The sequence below is a fragment of the Corylus avellana genome, chromosome 5, assembly GCF_965113065.1.
Source record: "Corylus avellana chromosome 5, dhCorAvel1.hap1.2, whole genome shotgun sequence".
Taxonomy (NCBI): domain Eukaryota; kingdom Viridiplantae; phylum Streptophyta; class Magnoliopsida; order Fagales; family Betulaceae; genus Corylus; species Corylus avellana.
This window is the reverse complement of record NC_142494.1, coordinates 29511079-29532878: the sequence shown is the minus strand read 5'-3', so window position 1 is coordinate 29532878 and position 21800 is coordinate 29511079. Positions and strand designations below refer to the sequence as shown.

At 36.9% G+C, this 21800-nt stretch overlaps 5 protein-coding genes across 7 annotated transcripts; all 5 read right to left on the bottom strand.

The window, feature by feature from the left end:
• Positions 1-1877: 1877 nt before the first annotated feature.
• Positions 1878-4331, bottom strand: LOC132180656 (2-methylene-furan-3-one reductase). Its single transcript, XM_059593553.2, has 4 exons — positions 3897-4331; positions 3111-3434; positions 2508-2667; positions 1878-2376 (listed from the first exon to the last, which is right to left on the bottom strand). Exons 1-4 carry the CDS (start codon positions 4113-4115, stop codon positions 2111-2113), a joined length of 969 nt encoding a protein of 322 aa, XP_059449536.2. The 5' UTR covers positions 4116-4331; the 3' UTR covers positions 1878-2110.
• A 571-nt stretch (positions 4332-4902) lies between these two features.
• Positions 4903-6915, bottom strand: LOC132180657 (2-methylene-furan-3-one reductase). The gene is made up of 4 exons (XM_059593554.2): positions 6598-6915; positions 5657-5980; positions 5343-5502; positions 4903-5257 (listed from the first exon to the last, which is right to left on the bottom strand). Exons 1-4 carry the CDS (start codon positions 6805-6807, stop codon positions 4995-4997), a joined length of 957 nt encoding a protein of 318 aa, XP_059449537.2. The 5' UTR covers positions 6808-6915; the 3' UTR covers positions 4903-4994.
• A 771-nt stretch (positions 6916-7686) lies between these two features.
• Positions 7687-9906, bottom strand: LOC132180697 (2-methylene-furan-3-one reductase). Its single transcript, XM_059593603.2, has 4 exons — positions 9523-9906; positions 8472-8795; positions 8158-8317; positions 7687-8050 (listed from the first exon to the last, which is right to left on the bottom strand). The coding sequence occupies exons 1-4, from the start codon at positions 9730-9732 to the stop codon at positions 7788-7790; spliced, it is 957 nt and encodes a 318-aa protein (XP_059449586.1). The 5' UTR covers positions 9733-9906; the 3' UTR covers positions 7687-7787.
• A 1021-nt stretch (positions 9907-10927) lies between these two features.
• On the bottom strand, positions 10928-14037 carry LOC132180916 (CASP-like protein 4A1). Its single transcript, XM_059593911.2, has 3 exons — positions 13258-14037; positions 12873-13008; positions 10928-11356 (listed from the first exon to the last, which is right to left on the bottom strand). The coding sequence occupies exons 1-3, from the start codon at positions 13893-13895 to the stop codon at positions 11168-11170; spliced, it is 963 nt and encodes a 320-aa protein (XP_059449894.2). The 5' UTR covers positions 13896-14037; the 3' UTR covers positions 10928-11167.
• A 1907-nt stretch (positions 14038-15944) lies between these two features.
• On the bottom strand, positions 15945-21536 carry ERA1 (Prenyltransferase family protein). Of its 3 annotated transcripts, XM_059593601.2 has the most exons (14): positions 21332-21536; positions 21140-21226; positions 20600-20705; positions 20014-20049; positions 19847-19929; positions 19692-19745; positions 19363-19414; positions 18784-18848; positions 17685-17741; positions 17508-17580; positions 17226-17312; positions 17007-17112; positions 16760-16884; positions 15945-16295 (listed from the first exon to the last, which is right to left on the bottom strand). In XM_059593601.2, the coding sequence occupies exons 1-14, from the start codon at positions 21451-21453 to the stop codon at positions 16059-16061; spliced, it is 1290 nt and encodes a 429-aa protein (XP_059449584.2). In that variant the 5' UTR covers positions 21454-21536; the 3' UTR covers positions 15945-16058. The 3 variants fall into 3 exon arrangements, with proteins under 3 accessions (XP_059449584.2, XP_088372766.1, XP_059449585.2); XM_088516640.1 differs by lacking the exon at positions 19692-19745 and having other exon boundaries at positions 19844-19929; XM_059593602.2 differs by lacking the exon at positions 19692-19745.
• Positions 21537-21800: the final 264 nt, after the last annotated feature.

Below are 21800 nucleotides of genomic sequence, written 5' to 3'. Positions count from 1 at the left end.
GTTTTCATAATTATTTGGCTGCGAAAAGAAAGGGAATTTAGAAGGCTTGTTTGTTTCTCTTCTGTAGGGTTGTGGTTATTGGAGAATGAAGATGCCTTAAAAGAGATCTTTCTCGTGTGGGCACTTCTCTTGGGCTTTAGGTTTGACTTTTGAAACGCATACAGACGTCAATGATAGCGAAAATCAAGTAGTGGGCCGGGGCAGTATATTTTTTTGTGTCACGGTGGACCTGCATCCTTAAATTATAGAGTACAACTGTACAAGAATGTTCTCTTCTCTTAAAATGCAACTTTAACTTTGGGCACGTTCCACGAATCTATTTTATTTGTCCTCTTTTATAGTCAACTATTGGTGCTTGGACTCTCCGGCCAAGATTATTCTTAATCCAACTGATTAATGCATAATCACCTTCCAAGTACTCCATCAATTAATCTCAACCAATCCCTATAAACACTTCTATACTTAATCCAGCAATTATAAAACTTGATATTGGATTCATCAATCACAAATTCGAGAATAGCTAAAAGAGCTTAACATCGAATCCCCTTTTAGGCCACGTTAATATTTTGCACATGATGGGGGTTTGTGGAGTATTGAGAATATTCGAAATCTTTGATGAAGACGTAACATGTAGCACTAGCAAATGGTCATCGAAAAGTCTTTTATAAAGAACCGGGATTAAGTAAAATGGAATTTTCGTCTCTTTTTCTTTTTTAACCTTTACCCTAGTTTGACATTAGGTAAAAAGGGGCTTCTACATGTGTGAACCCTTAAAAAAATAAATAAATAAATAAATAATAAATTAAAAAAAAAAAAAAAAAAAAAAAAAAAAAAAAAGATTGAAGAAGAATCTGAGATGTAGAACGCATTCATCTTACGTTTTATGTGAGGCTTAACGGGTCATTTGATGTTTTGGAAGCTTTTATTCAACTAAGAATCTAAGGTAGAGCTTGTGATTGATATTTATCAAACGAAGTCAACGACTGACACCTTTTCTATCCTCTAGAATCTCTCCACACGAACCTTTTTTTGTTTTTTTTTTTTTAAATTACATTCGCTCTTTTTTTTTTTTTTTTTTTTTTCTTTTTTTTTTTACATATCCACATAAGGGAAGAAAAAGATGGAGGATGGTCTAGTGACCTCTGCTTCATAACCGATTGAACTATCCCTTAAAGACAATTAATTATGTTAAAATATAATCATGCCCTTCAATTAAAAAAAATAAAAATAAAAAACTCCCCGATTTTCTCTTATGGTGGGTTTTTTTTTTTTTTTAATATAATAATAATAATTTATATGATATAGGGGTATTATTGTCATTTAAAAAAATCATCGGATTTAATTGGAAATTATAACAGAGGCTAAATAAAATGATTAAATAGTTCAAAAGTTAATTGTAATTGTAGGTTTAAAATAGTAATTGTAGGTTTTTTTTTTTTTTTTCTTTTTAAATTCCTGAGCCTCTTCAATGGTCAACCAAAAACATCCTATTTATACCTGCATGAAAGACCCAATAATAACATCCTATAGCGGTATACCCCACGACCCACGTAGCGGCTTCTTCATTTTTGGGTCTGAGGCCCTTGGGCTCTAACAAAAACAATGGGTATTGGGGTCTGAAATGGAATAATAAGGTAACCCTCTCCCCTTGCTCTTTTTCTGTCTGCAGTATGCTTATTTATATTTTCCTGTTAGGGGGATTTTTCGGGTGCAACCGTTGAGATGGGCTGAAAAGCGTATATAGAATGGGCCTCTTGTCCAGCCCCAGTGAGCTTGATCCTGGTCCATCACACAAACAATAATATCCAAAAATGATCAGCTAGACAAAAATATTTAACATAGTTTATACAACTCTAATAAATCCAACCCACTTATGCTTGGTTTCAGTAAAATGTAAGCACTTTATTAGGCACTTAGGCCTTGATCGACAAACATCATATTTCAACTTCATATGTGAGATTTACATTCTTATTGTTCCTTACCTCCCTCTTCATTTTTCCAACACAAAACAAGCAACTAGGATAAGAGAAACAACAGTACGGATGCAAGCCAAACCACTTTATTATATAATTTACATATATTGCTGAAATCGATTTTTTTTTTCCCCCCCTCATGGGATCGGATACACGACCACTTTTCCAGTAGCTCTATTAGTGTCAAGATAGGAAAATGCTTCAACAGTCTTAGAAAATGGGAATGGGCCTTTGGGGTCGATCAGTGGCTTCACCTTCCCACTCTCCAAGTAGGGTTTCAGTTTGTCTAAGATGGAGCCCTTTGAAGTGAGCACAAATATGGATGCTGGTGGAGTTACAGGACCTACTATTGTCACAACTTGCCCGCCTTCTTTCACAGCCTTTACTGCCCTATCACATTGCCCTGTGATACTCCAAAAATAGATTGGCAGGTAACCAATTACTTTAGAACTAAATGTCTTATATATATATATATATATATATATATATATATATGCGTATTTGGAAGCAATAATAATGAACTCAGAAGCTTACCAACAGCATCATATACTACATCAAACTTCTCAGGAAGGTCTTCAAAGTTGTCCTTGGTATAATCAATAGCCAAATCAGCTCCCAAACTCTTCAACAGCTCCAGTTTCGCAGTGCTTGCAGTAGCTGCTACCTTGGATGCACCAAAAACATGCTTTGCTAGCTGCCCCAGACAGAAATAACAAGATGTATAACAGATATCAGATCTCAACTAATAGAGTATTTTTAAGCCAGGAACTTTATTTAAAACACTAATGATGATTGTTGAAATTAGGGGTAGCAATTCGTGTTAGCATGTCGACTTTGAACGATGTTGATATATGGGTAAGTCAACAATAACTCAACCCCTTTAATTAAACAAGTAAGATCCATCAATTTTAACCCTCTAATTTTATGTTGAGTTTCACAGGTCACGTCAAAAAATTGACGGTCTTAAATGTTGCGTGTTAAATTCAAGTTGTGTCGAAATATGAGTATAAGACCATATTGATTAACTTTAACCTGGCCCTTCAACTTAATTATGTGTTAAGTTTGTGTCGGATTTCAACTTACAGTAATAAGGAAAATAAGAATTTTGCACAAGGTTGAAGGAGAGTGAAGATGTACCTGAATAACATGGGTTCCAACTCCACCAGCACCTCCCAAAACAAGGATGGATTTACCAGCAGAGAATCCAGTTCGCTCAAGGCCTTCATAGGCAGTCTCAATAGCAAGGGGAAGGCTAGCAGCTTCAGCAAAGCTTAAATTCTTGGGTTTAAGAGCCACTAACTTCTCTTCCGCAGCAGTGTACTCGGCCAAAGAGCCAAAATTTTTTGGGTGGTCTAAAGCTTTATCATTGATATCCCCATATACTTCATCTCCTTCCTTGAAATTCTTCACTTGGCTTCCCACTTTCACCACCACACCAGCAACATCATAGCCCGGAACAGTCTACATATACAAATCAAGCTGAGTATGAAACAAATTCATGAAGTAATTAACTTCTGCAAAACCATCTAGTATATGTTCAAGCTCATCTAAAAATCAGACAAGTTCTAAAAAATAGTAAAAAAAGAAGAAAAAAAAAATCAAATCATAACAATTAACAGAGAAACCAATAAGCATGTTTACTTTCATCCAAATCCGTGGAATACCATGTAAATATTATCAGATATCTAACATAAATCCTGTGAAAAGAAAGTAACACCAAGGATTGGCTCAATTGGTAATTGAATTGCCCCGGTGCCTCATCAAACATGTTTCGAGCAAACAATTCTTTGAATTCACGCCCGCGGATAAAAGTTCGAATCTTACCTGACCCATGTAGGTGTCTGGAGATCTAGTCGGGGCAAAGCTCCAGATACCCGATTTAAAATTAAAAATTAAAAAAATAAAAGAAGAAGAAAATCTTACTGGTAAAGGAGAGTCAATGTCCTTGAAGAAGCCACGCATCCTCTTAGAATCAACAGGATTAAGGGATGCAGCAACAACCTTGATCAGCACCTGGTCTTCCTTCGGTTGTGGGACGGCCACATTTGAGTCGAATTTCAAAACATCAACAGCAATTCCATATTCAGAGTAGATCCAAGCCTTATTGTGAGAGGGAATCGAAGCACTTGAAGGGGCTGCCATTGATGTTCAACACACTTGCCGTTGCCGGGGTATTGGGAACAAGGAGATGGGTCTTTTTCACAAACACCGGTGGTTTGAGAATCACATACGGTAACTTTGGCTTCTCTCTTTTTGGGACTGACAAAAAGGGGAGTGAGTGGAAGAGAGGATAACAAGGGTCAATAATTGGTGACCTACTCACAAAATAGAAAAAACAATAGCTGGTGACCTGACAAATATGCACCTAGACACTCTTTCCCTATCAGATTCATTGAGCAAATTCCATGATATGGGAAATGTTCATTACCCTTTGGAGAGCCCGTTTTATTCTGCAATTTACAGATTAAAAGTGTATTTCTAAATAAAATTATTAAAAAAAAAATGAAAATGGATTGCTTGAAAACTCACTCATACGTGGGCTTAACTTAGCAGATGAGGACATGTACAAGCGTAACGTGACTACACCAAAATAAAGTTCATAATTGATGTGGATGAAAAGAGTATGAGATGGAAACTTTCCTCCTTGATTTGTTTGATCCTAATTGGTAAAAGCATGATGGTGGCCGACCACCATGCTTGATGTGGCACCGGCAACTTTATTTTGGCGTTAAAAATACGAAAATCATCGATGAGGCGAAGATGGTATTCAATTAGTCTTCAAAAGAGAAGCAAACATAGAAGCTCATAGTCTAACAAAGACGACAATCCAACCGCCACCAAAGCATGTTTATCCTTAAAAGTAATTAGGAAAAAGAACCTTAATTTTCTCAGAAGAGATTACATTATTTGAAAGAAAAGGTAATAACTATTTGCAAACAGATAGTAACCATGCTTTATTGGTAGTCCTCATGCGTAGACAAGGATATGTTATATATAATGCAGAAACAGATTTGTTTTGTCTCACGGGATTGGATATACAATCACTTTGCCAGTAGCTCTGTTAGTGTCAAGATAAGAAAATGCTTCGACAGTCTTAGAAAATGGAAAATGGCCTTTGGGGTCGATCAGTGGCTTCACCTTCCCACTTTCCAAGTAAGGTTTCAGTTTCTCCAAGGAAGACCCATTTGAAGTGAGCACAAATATGGGCGTTGTTGGAGTTTCGGGAACTATTTTCAAGGCCTGCCCACCTTCTTTCACCGCCTTCACTGCCCTGTCACTTTGCCCTGTTTTTGTTTCAAACAGAATTAGTCTGCAATATTCTCAGAATAGAAATTTTTGGAAGCAATAATAATGAAGCCAGAATCATACCAACAGCATCATATACTACATCAAATTTCTCAGGAAGATCTTCAAAGTTCTCCTTGGTATAATCAATAGCCAAATCAGCTCCCAAACTCTTCAACAGCTCCAGTTTCCCAGTGCTTGCAGTAGCTGCTACCTTAGATGCACCAAAAACATGCTTTGCTAGCTGCCTCAGCAGAAAGAACAAGATATATATAAAGGATATCAGATCTAACTTCAGAGCAATTTCAAATCCAGAAATGTAATTTCAGTGCATAACTTACAATAACGTGAAAAGACATTTGCAATGGAATATGAAAGAGAGTAGTGAGCATATATACCTGAATAACCAGAGTTCCAACTCCACCAGCACCTCCCAAAACAAGGATGGATTTACCAGCAGAGAATCCAGTTTTTTCAAGGCCTTGGTAGGCAGTCTGAATAGCCAGGGGAAGGCTAGCAGCTTCAACAAAAGTTAGATTCTTGGGTTTAAGAGCCAATAATTTCTCTTCCACAGCAGTGTACTCAGCCAAAGAGCCAAATTGTTTTGGCTGGTCCAAAGCTTTCTCTATTATATCCCCATATACTTCATCTCCTACCTTGAAATTATTCACCTGGTTTCCCACTTTAACCACCACCCCTGCAACATCGTAGCCTGGAACAATCTATACGAAATAACAACAAAAATAAAGCATACTCTTAATAATGATAATATGGAAAACACCCAGTTAATGTTATTAAGACACTCAAATCCTTGCCAGTTGCCACCAACCATATTAAGGCAATGAACACCTAGGAAAGGGTGATGCAACCCTCATTGAATGACAGTTCTCCAAGATCTTACTCTATATTGCTTTTAATTTCCTTTTTTCTTTTTTGGGTATAGTGTATTTTTTATTTTTTATTATTTTTTTTCATTTTAGTTACAATATTCTACAAATTTTAAATTTGAGCAAACAATCTAAATAAATGGTTAATTGAATTGCAATTAATGTTCCCCTTCTGTTAAAGTTCCTTCCAGTTTCTGTTATAATTATAGCCTTCAAATTTAATTTCATGAAGTAACTTCTGCAAAACCATCTAGTATGCAGGCTCATCTACAAGTCACACAGAAGTTACTGGAAAATCAAATATTGCAAAATTGTGGAGAAACCCATTGAAGGATGTTTACTTTCATCCGCATCCATTAAATACCATGTAAATATTATCAGATATCCTGCGGAAAAGAAAGAAAGAAAACACAAAGAATTAGCACAGGAGAAAGATGGGAAGAAAGCCTTACTGGAAAAGGAGTGTCAGTGGCCTTGAGAAAGCCTCTCATCCTCTTAGAATCAACAGGATTAAGGGATGCAGCAACAACCTTGATCAGCACTTGGTCTTCCCTCACATGTGGGACGGCCACATTTTGGTCCAGTTTCAAAACATCAACAGCACTTCCATATTCAGAGTAGACCCAAGCCTTAACGTGAGAGGGTATTGAAGGGGCTGCCATGGATGTAAAGGAAACTTTCTGGGCAACTGGGAAGCAAGATAAGGAGATGGGTTTGTTTCACAAAGAGATATGGTTTGAGAGTCGCATTAACTTGTGTTCTCTCTTTTAATACTGAGAGTACGGAGGAGATTTAACTTTGAGATTTCAGCCACAGATCACCCACAGTGGATGTGTGGGAAGAAAAATATGCATGCAATACACGTTTAGATCTAGGAAGAAAAATATGCATGCAATACACGTTTAGATCTCACTGTAGATGAGCACGGGGCAGCTCTACTTTTATTCATAAACTTCTTCAAACACAATATTTACAAAAGACTTAAACTTTTATTTCATATCAAAACACATTTTCAACTAAAAAGCAACATCAAAAGAGCATTATCAAACAAATTATTTTAGTGGGCGATTCGCAAAATGTTATCTCTACTTTAGATTGCTTTCCTCAATTTTGAGCTCCCGCTGGATTGGCAATATAGGATCCTTCATATTGGAAGCTCACTAGATCCGAAAAATTCATCTTAATGTTTATCATAAAAAGCATTAGCTAGTGATTTGAATCCCCCCGAGCCTCTTGTCCCTTTTAATTCTTGTCCTTTTGTAGTTTTTCTTATTAGCTTAAAAAAAAAAAAAAAAAAACACATGGACAGAAAAATATGCGTGATATACATGCTTTCTTAATGTGATTGTGAGCCCATTGGCAGGGGAATTCGTCACCAATGACCTAAGCTACTTGGGTCAAGATCATAGCCCTTTATCATTATTTGTGTGGTTCCTCATTGTAAAAACAAAGTAAAAAATCTGGGAGGCCCACAATTTGACTTGAGACAATTCAAGTCATCACAATAATTATTTACATTATTTGAAAGAAAAGGTACTAAATATTTGCAAACGTATAACAACCATGCTTTATTGGTAGTCCTCATGCATAGACAAGGATATATTAGTTGTTATATATAATGCAGAAACAGATTTGTTTTCTCTCACGGGATTGGATATACAATCACTTTGCCAGTAGCTCTTTTAGTGTCAAGATAAGAAAATGCTTCAACAGTCTTAGAAAATGGAAAATGGCCTTTGGGGTCGATCAGTGGCTTCACCTTCCCACTTTCCAAGTAAGGTTTCAGTTTCTCCAAGAAATACCCATTTGAAGTGAGCACAAATACGGCTGCTGTTGGAGTTTCGGGAACTATTTTCAAGACCTGCCCACCTTCTTTCACCGCTTTCACTGCCCTGTCACTCTGCCCTGTTTTTGTTTTACAACAGAATTAGTCAGCAATTTTTTTCTTGTGGGTAATCATGACATCAGAATATAAATTTTTGGAAGCAATAATAATGAAGTAAGAATCATACCAACAGCATCATATACTACATCAAATTTCTCTGAAAGATCTTCAAAGTTCTCCTCGGTATAATCAATACCCAAATCAGCTCCCAAACTCTTCAACAGCTCCAGTTTCCCAGTGCTTGCAGTAGCTGCTACCTTAGATGCACCAAAAACATGCTTTGCTAGCTGCCTCAGCAGAAAGAACAAGATATATATAAAGGATATCAGATCTGACTTCAGAGCAATTTCAAATCCAGAAATGTAATTTCAGTGCATAACTTACAATAACGTGAAAAGACATTTGCAATGGAATATGAAAGAGAGTAGTGAGCATATATACCTGAATAACCAGAGTTCCAACTCCCCCAGCACCTCCCAAAACAAGGATGGATTTACCAGCAGAGAATCCAGTTTTTTCAAGGCCTTGGTAGGCAGTCTGAATAGCCAGGGGAAGGCTAGCAGCTTCAACAAAAGTTAGATTCTTGGGTTTAAGAGCCAATAATTTCTCTTCCACAGCAGTGTACTCAGCCAAAGAGCCAAATTGTTTTGGATGGTTCAAAGCTTTCTCTACCATATCCCCATATACTTCATCTCCTACCTTGAAATTCTTCACTTGGCTTCCCACTTTAACCACCACCCCTGCAACATCGTGGCCTGGAACAGTCTATACGAAATAACAACAAAAATAAAGCACACTCTTAATAATGATAATATGGAAAACACCCAGTTAATGTTATTAAGACACTCAAATCCTTGCCAGTTGCCACCGACCATATTAAGGCAATGAACACCTAGGAAAGGATGATGCAACCCTCATTGAATGACAGTTCTCCAAGATCTTACTCTGTATTGCTTTTATCTTTTTCTTTTTCTTTTTTTTTTTTTTCTTTTTTTCTTTTTGGATATAGTGTATTTTTTTTTTTTTTTTTTTTTTTCATTTTAGTTGCAATATTCTATAAATTTTAAATTTGAGGAAATAATCTAAATAAAGGGTTAATTAAGTTGCAATTAATGTTCCCCAGCTGTTAAAGTTTGTTCCAGTTTCTGTTACAATTAGCCTTCAAATTAAATTTAATGAAGTAACTTCTGCAAAACCATCTAGTATGCAGCCTCATCTACAAGTCACACAGAAGTTATAAAAGTAACAAAAAAATCAAATATTGCAAATTGTGGAGAAACCCATTGAAGCATGTTTACTTTCAAGTTTCATCCACATCCATTGAATAACCATGTAAATATTATCAGATATCCTGCAGAAAAGCATTAATCGAGAATCTTCATAAAATAACTGGGAATATGGGATGATATCTATACATAACATGTACCTTGCGAAAAGAAAGAAGGAAAACACAAAGAATTAGCATAGGAGAAAGATGGAAAGAAAGCCTTACTGGAAAAGGAGTGTCACAGTCCTTGAGAAAACCTCTCATCTTCATAGAATCAACAGGATTAAGGGATGCAGCAACAACCTTGATCAGCACTTGATCTTCCTTCACTTGTGGGACTGCCAAATTTTGGTCCAGTTTCAAAACATCAACAGCACTTCCATATTCAGAGTAGACCCAAGCCTTAATGTGAGAGGGTATTGAAGGGGCTGCCATGCATGTAAAAGAAACTTGCTGGGCTATTGGGAAGCAAGAGAAGGCGACGGGTCTGATAGTCCCATTAACTTCGAGATTTGAATCCCTCCCGAAGCATCTGGCAGACTTGTTCCTTTTAATTCTGTCCTTTTGTAGTTGTTTTTTTCTTATTTGCTAAAAAAACACATGGACAGAAAAATATGGATGCTATACATGTTTTCTTAATGTGATTAGTAAAGCCCATGATGTGGGCAACGACAATTTTCATTGATTCAGGGAATTCTTCAACGATGACTTAAGCTATGAGGTCAAGATTATAGTTCTTTATCATTATTTGTTTGGTTCCACTTTGTAGATCATGCATCATAAAATCTTAGTCAGATTCGATGCATCATTATAGATAAGCCCTGATATTTTTTTTGGTGCAAAAAAAACATTATAAAAATAAAATAAACTAGTGTCAGCAAGATTTGTCAAAAAGTAAAAAATTTGGAAGGAGACAATGGGAAAAGGTTAAAGGGCAGGTTGAGCGATTGGATCATATTAATATATTTAATCAGGTAATATAAATAGTCAATAATTTACGGGCAGTTTTGTTTTAAACAACTTCTTGATTAGCTAATGTCATTGTTGATCAGTGAAGAAATTCAATAATTAAGCTTTTTTTTTTTGAAGGATTAATTAAGCATTCTTATCCTTCAGTAATTGCTAATTGTTGCGAAGACCTTTCAATGAATTATATAATCCATTGTTTATTAATTTTGTGTAAATATTAAGTAAAAAATAAAACCTAAATGACGGTGAAAATTCCTCGTTTGATTACATAACATCAACCTGGAAATTCTAAGGTAGCTTCAACTATGATTTCACTCGATTTTAGTAATTCTGTTTATTAATAAGGACAAAGTTTTCTTTCAACCTAGTCTATAAAAGTAACATGTATTCTTTTTTTTAATAATATATGAAATGCACATCAATTTTTTATAAAATTTATTCCAACTTTTGCTATTAAAAAAACATGTTCATCTCAAATGTTCATGGGACAATGTCACTTTTAAAGATTATGTTAAAAGAAATTATTTCAACCCAATTTGAAAGAAAACTTTGTCATGTTAATAATGCCTTCAACTAAATATTTTATATTTCGATTACCAAACCCAGCTGGTCACCAACCCTTTTTTTTTTTTTTTTTTCCTTAAAATAAATAAACCAAAAATGATTCATCAAAAGGCCATGATAATCATATATATATAATCAAAAGGCCATGATAATCATAATCCTCCAAGGTTCATCAGAAACGCAAACATCTACTTTTATACAAAGCTTTAAAACATTTCTTCAGCAGTAATTTTTCTTTTCCAACAATCTATCATAATTTAGCACTACAGGGAGGGGAAACAAAGGTTCTTCAAAACTCAGACGTCGTATAATTTACTGATACAGCAATGGTATCTAACTATGAAGCTTTACAGATGGTATAGCCAGAAATGAGAGAACTCAAGGCAAAGGCCAGAAATGCAGCAAAGGAAAATCCCACGGACGCGCTCGCCATTTCACGAAACTTGTCTTCGCCCCAGTTGGACTTCCAGTCATAAACTCTGGTGGCAGCCGATGATGAGGCTGATATCAGAAGATAAGTCAACATCTGCCATCCCAAACAACAAGGCCAGCATGTTACTATGCATATCAGTATACGGTGCTTGAAAGCAAGCAGCCTCTGTGAACATGCTCTTATATTGATTGATACGTGTGTTTGTTGTTTGTGTGTGTGTGTTGTGGCCCTGTGGTGATTCCTTTCAAGGGATTGGGAAAGAATTTAAATATTTCCCGATAAAATCAGAGTCGGAATCAAAATATGGATAGGATATATTTTTGATTTCAACCCGAACAAACTTTTAACTATACTTAAAACCGTTGTTTTGGACAAGTATATACTCTTATTTCCTAACCCTACCCCACACTTTTCTTTTCTTTCTGGCTCTCTACGGCCTGTGCCATAGCCACAGCCCACAATCTCTCTTTGTCAACTTCTTCTTCTCCTAGATTTGTTCAGGGTGAGATTTAAGTAACCATTGTCTTTGGCTGAAGACAAAGAACAGATATGTTCTTTGTTCGAAGATGAAGAGAAGATCTTCCTCTTCATCTTCGACAGAAGACAAAGATCTATTCTTTGAAGAGCAGATCTTTGTTCCAGCCCAGGAGGTCATTTCCAATTCCAAATCCGACATTTCAAAGGCAGAGTCGCACTGAAAATCACCTCCTTTAGAGAGAGAGTGAGAGACGAAGGTTTTCCGACTCTTTCGAGTTCGGCAGAGGCGGATGCCAGAAGAGCCCTTTCCAACTCTGTGGAGTCGGTGCCTAGCCATACTAAAAGCTAGAGAGGCAATAATTATGTCCCATGCACTTGGAATTATATCTTATTTTTTCCATCTAAAAGTTATAATGGGTTTCTGGTAGAATTCTAGCATTTCCTAACAATACTTGAGCATTAAGCTTTTAAAGCTATTTGACACACTAAAGTGATTATTAACGTACCAGAATATTCCTTGCTTTAGAAAGTGGTAAACTTTCTTCCAAGAGGCAATTATAAAACTAGAGAAACCGAACATGAGAAAGCAAGGGGCTGCATTTCTAGGGGGAAAAGGCAGGGAAAAGGTGATAAAAAGGTTGTCGATGAAAGTCAACAACTACACGGCCCAAAATTAATGGAGTGACCCAGCAAATTCTCTGCAGGACTATACCCAACAATTAGCGTGGAGGAAAACTCACTACCTGCGGGTTGTGCAAACATTAGTCCGCACCCTCCATGGCCCTAATGCACACCATCTTTTCTATAAGCTGTGGTCCCATAACTTAATTAGCATAAATTCATAGGACCCCCTAATCTATACCCAGTGATTAGACCCAAAAAAGGATAGCACAAAAACACGGATGAGGATTTCCCGCTATAAATTCGAGCTTAAGAGAAAGGAGCTGTGAAATTCACCTACTCTATCCCGGGTATCAAGTTTATCTGTTTGAGTAGGTAGACCCAACAGTCCCTCTCTTAAGCTGTCTGAATTTTAGGGCAGACTAATTTAAGGGGACTCCAATCCAAAAAACATGGGCCAGTGTTAGGTATAATATGTCCTCTACAATAAATATTCCAAACAAAGACTTGCCTGATCGATAGAGAAATAAAAGTAGTGACGGTGGTGGTGCCGGACTAAATGTTTCCCGGTGGTGAAATGATGGACCAGATCACACACTTGCAGCCCTGAATATGCAAACCCTATCACATTTACAGCCATACAGTACCTGCAATTCATCACAAACAAAAAGCTCACAAATTTGACCCACATTTCAAAACGCTTTAATAAAACAATTCAAGACGGATGATCTACAAATTCAAATAACCAACTTTTTTTGGAAACTGTAATCTTTTCCTCTTTACAATTATAAATCGAAAAAGATCCTGGAAATAAGCTTTCCATTTGTGAGATTTTTCCCACAGACAGTACTACTTTTACCGAACAAAAAACCTAAGAGGTCAACAGAAAGACTAACCTGAACTCCTTGTACTGGTTAAAAGAATCAAGAGCCCAACCCTGAGCCTTGTCAGCCGCCATAACCGAAAACGAGATCAAGCAAAACACAAACCCAGAAATCCTTAACCCCATCAAGGCCTTCTCCAACATGCTTTCCGTCATCTTCCACCTCGAAATCGACGAATTTGGTCTCTTTCTTTGGTCACCACCGCCACGTTTATTAGCGCCCGCTTCAACATCTCCGACGCTGATGAAGCCCTCTTGGGCTACTGGGTTCGCCATGGTCCCCACCACTGGGTCGGCCTGGACCACCCGGTTCGCCACGGCCGGCAGTGAGGTCTCAAGGGGTGCGGTAGGGTGACTGAGTTCATATTCATGAAAGGATTGATGGGAGGAAAGCGAAGAGGGTGGTGAGGAATCTAACGGTGGCGTTGAGGGTTTGTGGTATCTGGGTGAAGAGTGGGTGATGGCCCTGATCCTGATGGGTGGTGGTGGTGCGTCTGAGACGGTGTGCTTTTCTTGCTCTAGTTCTTCTTCTGGTTTTTGTTCTCCATTCCTTACATATTGGGTACGCCGCCTTTCTCCCACCGGTTTTGCTTCTTCGTCTTTAATCACTTCTCTGTGTTTGTCCATTTCTTGGTCGGAGTTCAGAGACATCTTCTGGGGTACTCTGAAGTCTGAAGACAAGTGAGGAAGAAGCGCTTGGCAGTTTTCACTTTTATAACTCGGAACGCGTTCTTCTTGCCCACATCAAAAGCTGACTTTCAGACGATTGTCTGGAGTAGGAAGTGTAGAAAAAGAAAAAACGAAAAAAGACAAGAAAAATCATGTAATTGAACAAGCGGTTGATAGAGCAACCTTCCACCGTTTTGGATCGGCAAATAGATGGCTTAGGACCCGTTTGGAAGTGCGATTTTAATAAGTGCGATTTTAAAAATTGTGTTTTTAAAAATTATATTTTTAAAATTGCTACTTTTTAAAATCGCACAGGCGTTTGGTAAAACATATTAAAAAGTACTTTTTTTATCAATTGAGTATTTGGATAACATTAGCATATAATTGCGGTTTCATGACCAAATTATCAATAAGGATGAACAAGACAGAGAGGATGAAGGAAAAAAATAAAAATAAAAAAATAAGGGTTTTAATATATTTTAGGTGGGTATTCTTGGTATTTTTTTCATTTTCGTTCTAAAAAATGTAACTATTGCACCAAATATCTTTTTAAAAGAAATCGTGATTTTGTTTTAAATTCGCACTTTTTCAAATAAGCACCCTCTAATCAGCTTATGGAAATCGCAGATTTTTTTGCGATTTTAAAATTTGTGTTTTTAAAATCGCAATCCCAAACACCCTAAAGTTGTGATTTGGTTTAAAATCGCAGATTATTTTTAAAAAAACGCACTCCCAAACGCACCCTTAATTTCTGATGTTTTATCTCTGATTCCTTCCTCTTTTCAATGGGAGGTTAGGAAAGTTAACAAAAGTACTAACTTCTGCGCTCATTATGTGACTTATTGGGCCGCAGCTAGAGTTTTCTCTGGCTGCATTCCCACTTTTTTTTTTCATTTTTCTCCCCCCCTTTCCATCCCCATCTGTAGTGAAAAAGATCATCCCCCACCCTCCCCTCTTAGTGAGGGATGTGTTTTGTAGTCCGCTTTGTTTGTTTTCTATGAAGCAGTTTTTTACCCAAAAAAAAAAAAAAAAAAAAGGAACAAGCAGTTGATTCCAATTAATAGCTTCCAAGAGAAGAAAATGCACAAGCGGTTGATTCTCCCTCGCATTTTTAATTGAACTAAATTTTTGTCTAAATTAAGGCTACTCTTTCCGCATAAAATGGTTATGGTTAAAATATTTTCGTATTTTACCGTGTTTACGACGGCATAAAATAATGGCCAACAGAAATAAAATTTCTTTAATTTTTGAAAAGTGGTTTATGATTTTAAAAACCGACTTTGAACATCTCATTCTCAAATCAACCCGCTAAGACTTGCCCAGTTAAAAATTATAAATTATTTTTTGACTTTGAGCATCTAATTCTTAAATCGACGGACTTGCCAAGACCCATCCAAGTAAAAGAAGATTATTCCAATATAATTAAAAGTAAAAGTATGTTCTTTTTCTATTAAGCCCTCAAAGGAACGTAACTGTAAGGATAAGACAGGGGGAGCACCACCGCCACCGCCACGTACTCGGTGCTGATTGGTAGCTAGATACCCGGTCGGTGGGCACAAAAAGCTTTAGCAAATCCAATCGAAATGCAAAATGTCACTTCAAAATGGTCACTCTCAACTGACTCCAAGCTATTATATTAGGATATTAGAAAGCAGTATTTCCAACTCAGTAGCTCATAATCTGGTACCAATTGGGTCCGGCCATATATACCCTTGGTTCAATGGTCCTAAATGAATGATCCACATGCTATATCCATGATATCCACTAAAAATTGAGCGTTTCTTCAGCATCCAACACCACTACCACTTGAAATGCTTCTGTTTGATACACTTTCCAGGCTTGAACTCCAATGCAGAGCCCTCCTCTAATGCAATATTTCATTGTCATCTCATTTCTTTAAAACACTACGCGAAAGTTATTATTGGTCAAATCCAGAATTGGAGTGCCCGAATTGCAGATCCCTCAAAAGGACCTACAGGATCCACGCTGCGCGGTTAAGTGTAATATGTCATATCGAGTGTAACGCAATAGTTCATCATCAGCATAATTCACTTCTCTTAACCTAACAGGAACAATTTGTAGGTGGAAGAAATTTGAATTATACATCTCAGCCCTGTAGATTGAGTAACCTAACAGTATATTTGCTTAGGACATGGCAAAGAATTCGTGCGCTTCATAGTATTTTTCTAAAACAACATTGAAGAGAGGGTGGATGGGTTCCAAGAGATTGGAATAAGGACCCATTACCGCACTAGGCAATGGTGGAGAATCCTCATCCTCTGCCGAGCTATACTGACATCCTGAGAGGCCGCTTAGAGAATAACACGTGTGATAATAGTCCCTGCCCTTCCCAGGTTTGTCTCTCATTCCGCCTTCAATATCCTGCGAAAAACCAAATCATGTCAGAATATTAACCCCTTGGAAGCAGTATACATAATAGCATGTCAAAACAATTTTTCAACAAGCAAAAAATCATCGGGATGCCAAATATGCAATGTTCACTATATTGAACATTCGAGGGCATCAAATGGTGGTCCGTTAACAGGAACAGCGAGGGCATCAATTAAATGTTCCAAGAACTGAACATGTTGATCGTGAACTCAAAACTGCCCAAAAATTTCAAGTTCCCTTTCCCAAAAAGATAAAATAAGGATGAGTGTTCAGTTCAGATTTGGTTATGGCACTAAAAAGCAGAAAAAAGTAATTCTTGAAAGACCGCCCTTTTTCAGGCCCTTCGCAAACAAATCCTAAAGCAAATTAGCAATAATCAGGCATACAGAAATCACAGACAACCATCCATCAGGCATCAAGTTACCACAATGTTGAATTATAGGTCAAATCCACACCTGCACACATAAAAGTATGTATTGTTGCAAAGCCAAGCTGTGAAAAAGAGGTTCTGTTTCGGCAGGTTGCTTGATGAAATTATAGCCAATACTGTTTAAATTTACTGGACATGAAGCATTCAGGCCTGCAGACAAGCGAGAATGGAAGTTTAAATATAATCTCCTAATAAATGAAGTGGAAAGAGTTACAGACAACAACAGGAAAATTTTAAACTGTCTTCCTCTTCAGATATACCAGAGGCTATACCAGTTTTTTGGCTATCATTGGTGCAGTCTCCTTCTCCAGAATGCGGGAGTGCAAGTTGTTCATCAAGCGTAGAATGAAATCTTTGTAACAGTGCAAACACGCCTCCCTGGTCACTCTTTTATATTAATTCCACTATAAATCAGAAGGAACACTGACAGGAAAAATAGAGAAAGGAGGGGGAAGGGGGGAGGGGGGGTGGGTGGGAGAGAGAGGAATTACCTGCCAAAATGAATAGCAACTATCAATCAATTTATTTGTTCTCCCCTGAAATCCACACTCCTTACCTTGCCGAAATGCGACCCAATCCTACCAATAGCAGACATTTGATAAAGACAGATTTAAAAAGCATGTTCACAGAAATAATCACAAGAGAAATGTTAATGATAAACACAACAGATAAAACCAAAAGCAATACAACAAAATTGTTCCACCACGTTATACAGAGCCAGATACTGAAATAACTTATCTTAATCACCATAAAGAGAGACAAAGATGTCTTACAAGTAAACCAGCCAAGTCCAAACGATTAGCCTCATTGATCAGAATCATTGTGGCGAAACCACAAAAGGTGTACCTGATAATCAAATTGTCAAATCTGTGAGAGGCAACCTTGAGAATGAACTGTGAGAACCAGCTAAACAGATACGTAGGGGAAGATAAAATAGGTACGAAACATACCCACCATGAGCTTCAGCACCAGGTTCCCCAGCAATGCCACCTTCATAAGTCTGACACCTACAGAGAGATGACAGAGTAAAAAACTATCAACTACTTATATTAACCAGTCAATTATCGAAAGGACAAAATTTAAGTAAGCAATCCAATAATACTATTTAAATCTTTGTGCAGGAGAATTTAACTTATTGCCATCAAAACCAAGGAGTGAAAGCAGACAAAAGCTTTCCAAAACAGGTACCACATATTAATTGCACTAGTACTCATCGGAAATTGATAGCCACTTTACAATGTAAAAAATACTAAACCTAGTGAAGGACAAGATTCTAAATAACTTCAAAAAAGTCAATTCCAATTCACTTCTTTTATGAGTCATACAAGAAGAAAAATTCTCCCTTCTCATCTTTAAATTTCAATTGTACCATTTCAGTACTATTAGAAAAAAGGGAGACAATATATGAAGAGGAGAGAAACCAATATAAGAATCTCCTCTCTTCATTTTTATTTACTTATTTTTATTATTATTTTCCCTCTCTTTTCTAATTGTTTTTTTTTATTCCCTTCCAACGTTCCTTAAGTCCCATAGGTTTAATCTTGTAGAATCTGGCCCATTTTCTCATTGAGCAAAAGGTACAAAATAAACTAGATTGATTTTTGGATCACAAATACTATGAGAAATCTTCAGTGTTTTCCTCTTTCTCTATCCCTATCCCACATATGGAAGAGTATACAATAATGGTATATTCGGTGAATCAAATATCATGGTCTAATAACAAACCATTCTAATTAGTTGATAATTTTGTGAAAGGATTCCTGTGAACAGTTTCATTAACTCCTAATTCATGTCAAGTAGACCTTTTGAAGAAAATCCGAATGGTCATTCCTCATGCTTTGAACCATGGGAGCTGGGAGCACCTATAAGCAAGATCAGACCCTAAAGAATGACAGCATTTCATGAAGAATTAAACATCACTATACAAAGATGTATTTTTTGGATTATATTAGTTGATAATATTGATTTCACTAAAAATATAAGAATGAAAAGAATGTTGAAGCAGCTAGCTTAGCACCAAATCAAAATTAATGGATGCTAGAGACCAACCTTACAATGTAATCTCCAACATTCTGAACCAGTTCATTGTCCAATATGTTAAGAAAACTTGCAACCTGATCGAACAAAAAGAGAGTTGTCCATAGATTACGAAATCAGGAAAAAAAAAATTATTAAAAAAAGATTTATGAACAAAACTACCATAAAAGGTTTGATGAGACAATTCTAATGGTGGAGACATAGATAAAAACCAGTGGAAAATATGAATTGGGGAGATCTGCCAAAATAATCAAGCACTGGACTGGAACAAATTAACAAATGGTACCAGGGTAAACATTAGCAAGTTCACAAAATTTCAAGAACCTATAGAAACATTTATTGTCCCTAAGGCCTTAACTTTTACAGAATCCTGTGCCCTAATCAACCCAACGATAGATGAGCAATCACTTCTAAAACAAAATCTAATCTTGAACATCATGCCATGTAAATTAAGAGACGCAATTTAAGTGTAGCATTCTTATGTGTAACAAGTATTTGTGTTGTTTGAGCCATATATGGATGAGAAGATGTGCATGTGTATGCATGTGTAGGGAGAGGGAGAAAGAGAGAGAGAGAGAGAGGCTAACTTACAGAGATGGCAGTGTAGCAAGCCCGAACATCGATTTCTCCTGCATCATGCATCCTGACAAATGGTGATTTATGATATTAAAAAGTCATCATTTGGAGCTCAATAATCACAATCTACACGTAGGATACAAATAGTAACCATTAAATAATGACCATAACATAAATTTATAGCCCTAACTCTAAAAACCTCACCGACCAGGAAGGAGGGATGGAAAAAATCTAAACAGAGGAATAAATAGAGGTGAAATACAAAGACATTCTCTTGAAAATGCAGGGAAAAAAAAAATAGATGGCATCCATGTAGAATCAGTTCCTGTAGTATGATGTCACACCTGAAGGGCCCACTTGGGTCTTTCATTCGACGCAAAAACATGTATAATTTTTCTCTGCAAAATATTTCAAAATTCATGGCATTCAGTTTCAAATGGCTCCAAAAAAGCACTATTGCAAAAGAAGTGAGTTGCTTCAAAGGAGCATGACAGACCACCTATTTATTGATGACAAAGATCTCTCACCACCCACGGTAATAAGTGCATTTACTGCAGCATAAGTTGTTGCAAGATGCGGCATCTGAGCAGAATCATCTAGGTTAATGTTTATAATAAAGACATTAAATGACACATTATCTTGCCATAAAATGGAACATTTACTTGCCTGTCCAGGTCCGCCACCATATCCTCCATTTGGATCCTGCAAGTATAAGGTAACAACAAAATCAAAAGCAAAGCAAAGAAAGGAAAGATGAGGGCCAATTATGTGGGGGTTGCACATTACCGAAAATACATAATAAAGGTGATATGTGTAAGATAATGGACTAACAAGCATTAAACTTAAATAAGTACAACAAGGGTACACGTTGAACTCTATGATTAGGACTACAGGCCTTGTGGTTTCTAGAGGCATCAAGGACTTTTACACCACAGAATGGAGGATACTAGACACTTCCAGTGAAGCAACAAATCCTCCCAAATTAAACTCCTTCTAAGCAAAAGAAAATAGGATTTATAATTAAGAAGAAAACAATGGGAATATACGCTGAGTTTCCAATGATAAGTTCTAAAAAACAGGCCAAGGATGTATCTGTCCAAATGTGACACCTATTTCTATGATGCTAGTAAGCTGCTAACAAATACTTAGTGAGAGAGAGAGAGAGAGAGAGAGACTTGAACTACACAATATAGTGAACATGAATAGTTTTTGAAGCATAACAATGCAAAAAGCTCTGACTGAGACTGCATACCTGACAATGGCTAAGAAAGTCAACGACATTGTCTTCTAGTTCAGGCTCAACACACTCCCCAAGTAACGCTATCGAGTGCAAGATCCAGTAGCAAAGCCAAGGTCGACTGGACAGAGCAAAATTCAGCACAGAAAACACAATATAAGAACAACTAACAGTACACAAATAAATATTGTGTCACAAGAACATCCCATGAAGAGAAACGTAGTGCCAATATTTAATTTAAATTAATTAATTAATAAGCTTCTATTGTAGCTCAACTTAGCACACGAGCTTCGTAATTATACCCAAGCTCGAAGTGAAATAGGATCCTCCGGCACACAAAATCTGGACAAGCTAGGGCTTGCTAGCAATTATGACTTAGTAATCGGGATAAATTAAACTCTATTTCACATTCTAGTGCTACTCAATTATGAAACAAATCACTTGGAGCCCATTGTATATCACTAGACGGACAAGCACAGCATAAAATCGAAGACTGTTTAGCATTTAGTATACACAGCCCAGCGATTGAATACAGATTGAGAGAGAGAGAGGTACTTGGCATCCAAGACGGAAAATGAAGGCTCGAGTCGCTTGAGACCTTTGATTAGGTACTCCATGTGATTCTCACGCTGGAGCTCCAACCTATCAACAAATTTAGCAAATTTTCATTCGATGAATTCTTATATAAATGGAAATTACGTTTGAATCGTTAAGAAACCCTAGCGAGGAGGGAGAGAATCGTCATACATGGCGGATTGGGCTTTCCGAGGAAGGCCGCCGAAGAAGTCGTATATCTGGAAAATCCGATGCTCGACCATCCATTGGTCGCGCTGACTCACGGTTGGCGTCTGAGACGCCGACGAGTCCATCGGTAACTCACTGTAGTGAATCCCAACGTGCCTGGTTTCTCGCAGTGTCGCGTATGTTTTTACTTGGGTCCTATTCTGTTTTGGTCAACCATTGGTCAAGGGATATATGACATTTTTAGAGACTAATACAACATAGTTTGTAAAAAATTTAAGGCCATGAGAATTACATTTTTTATTTATTTACGCTATTAAAAAAAAATGTACTCCTCACGTACTAAGGGATACATAATACTTTTAGAGAGTAAATTCGATAAATTTTCCTACAACACAGTTTGTAAAATATTTATGTATGTGAGAAGTACATCTTTTTAATAATATTTAAAAACCAAAATATTTTTGACATACTA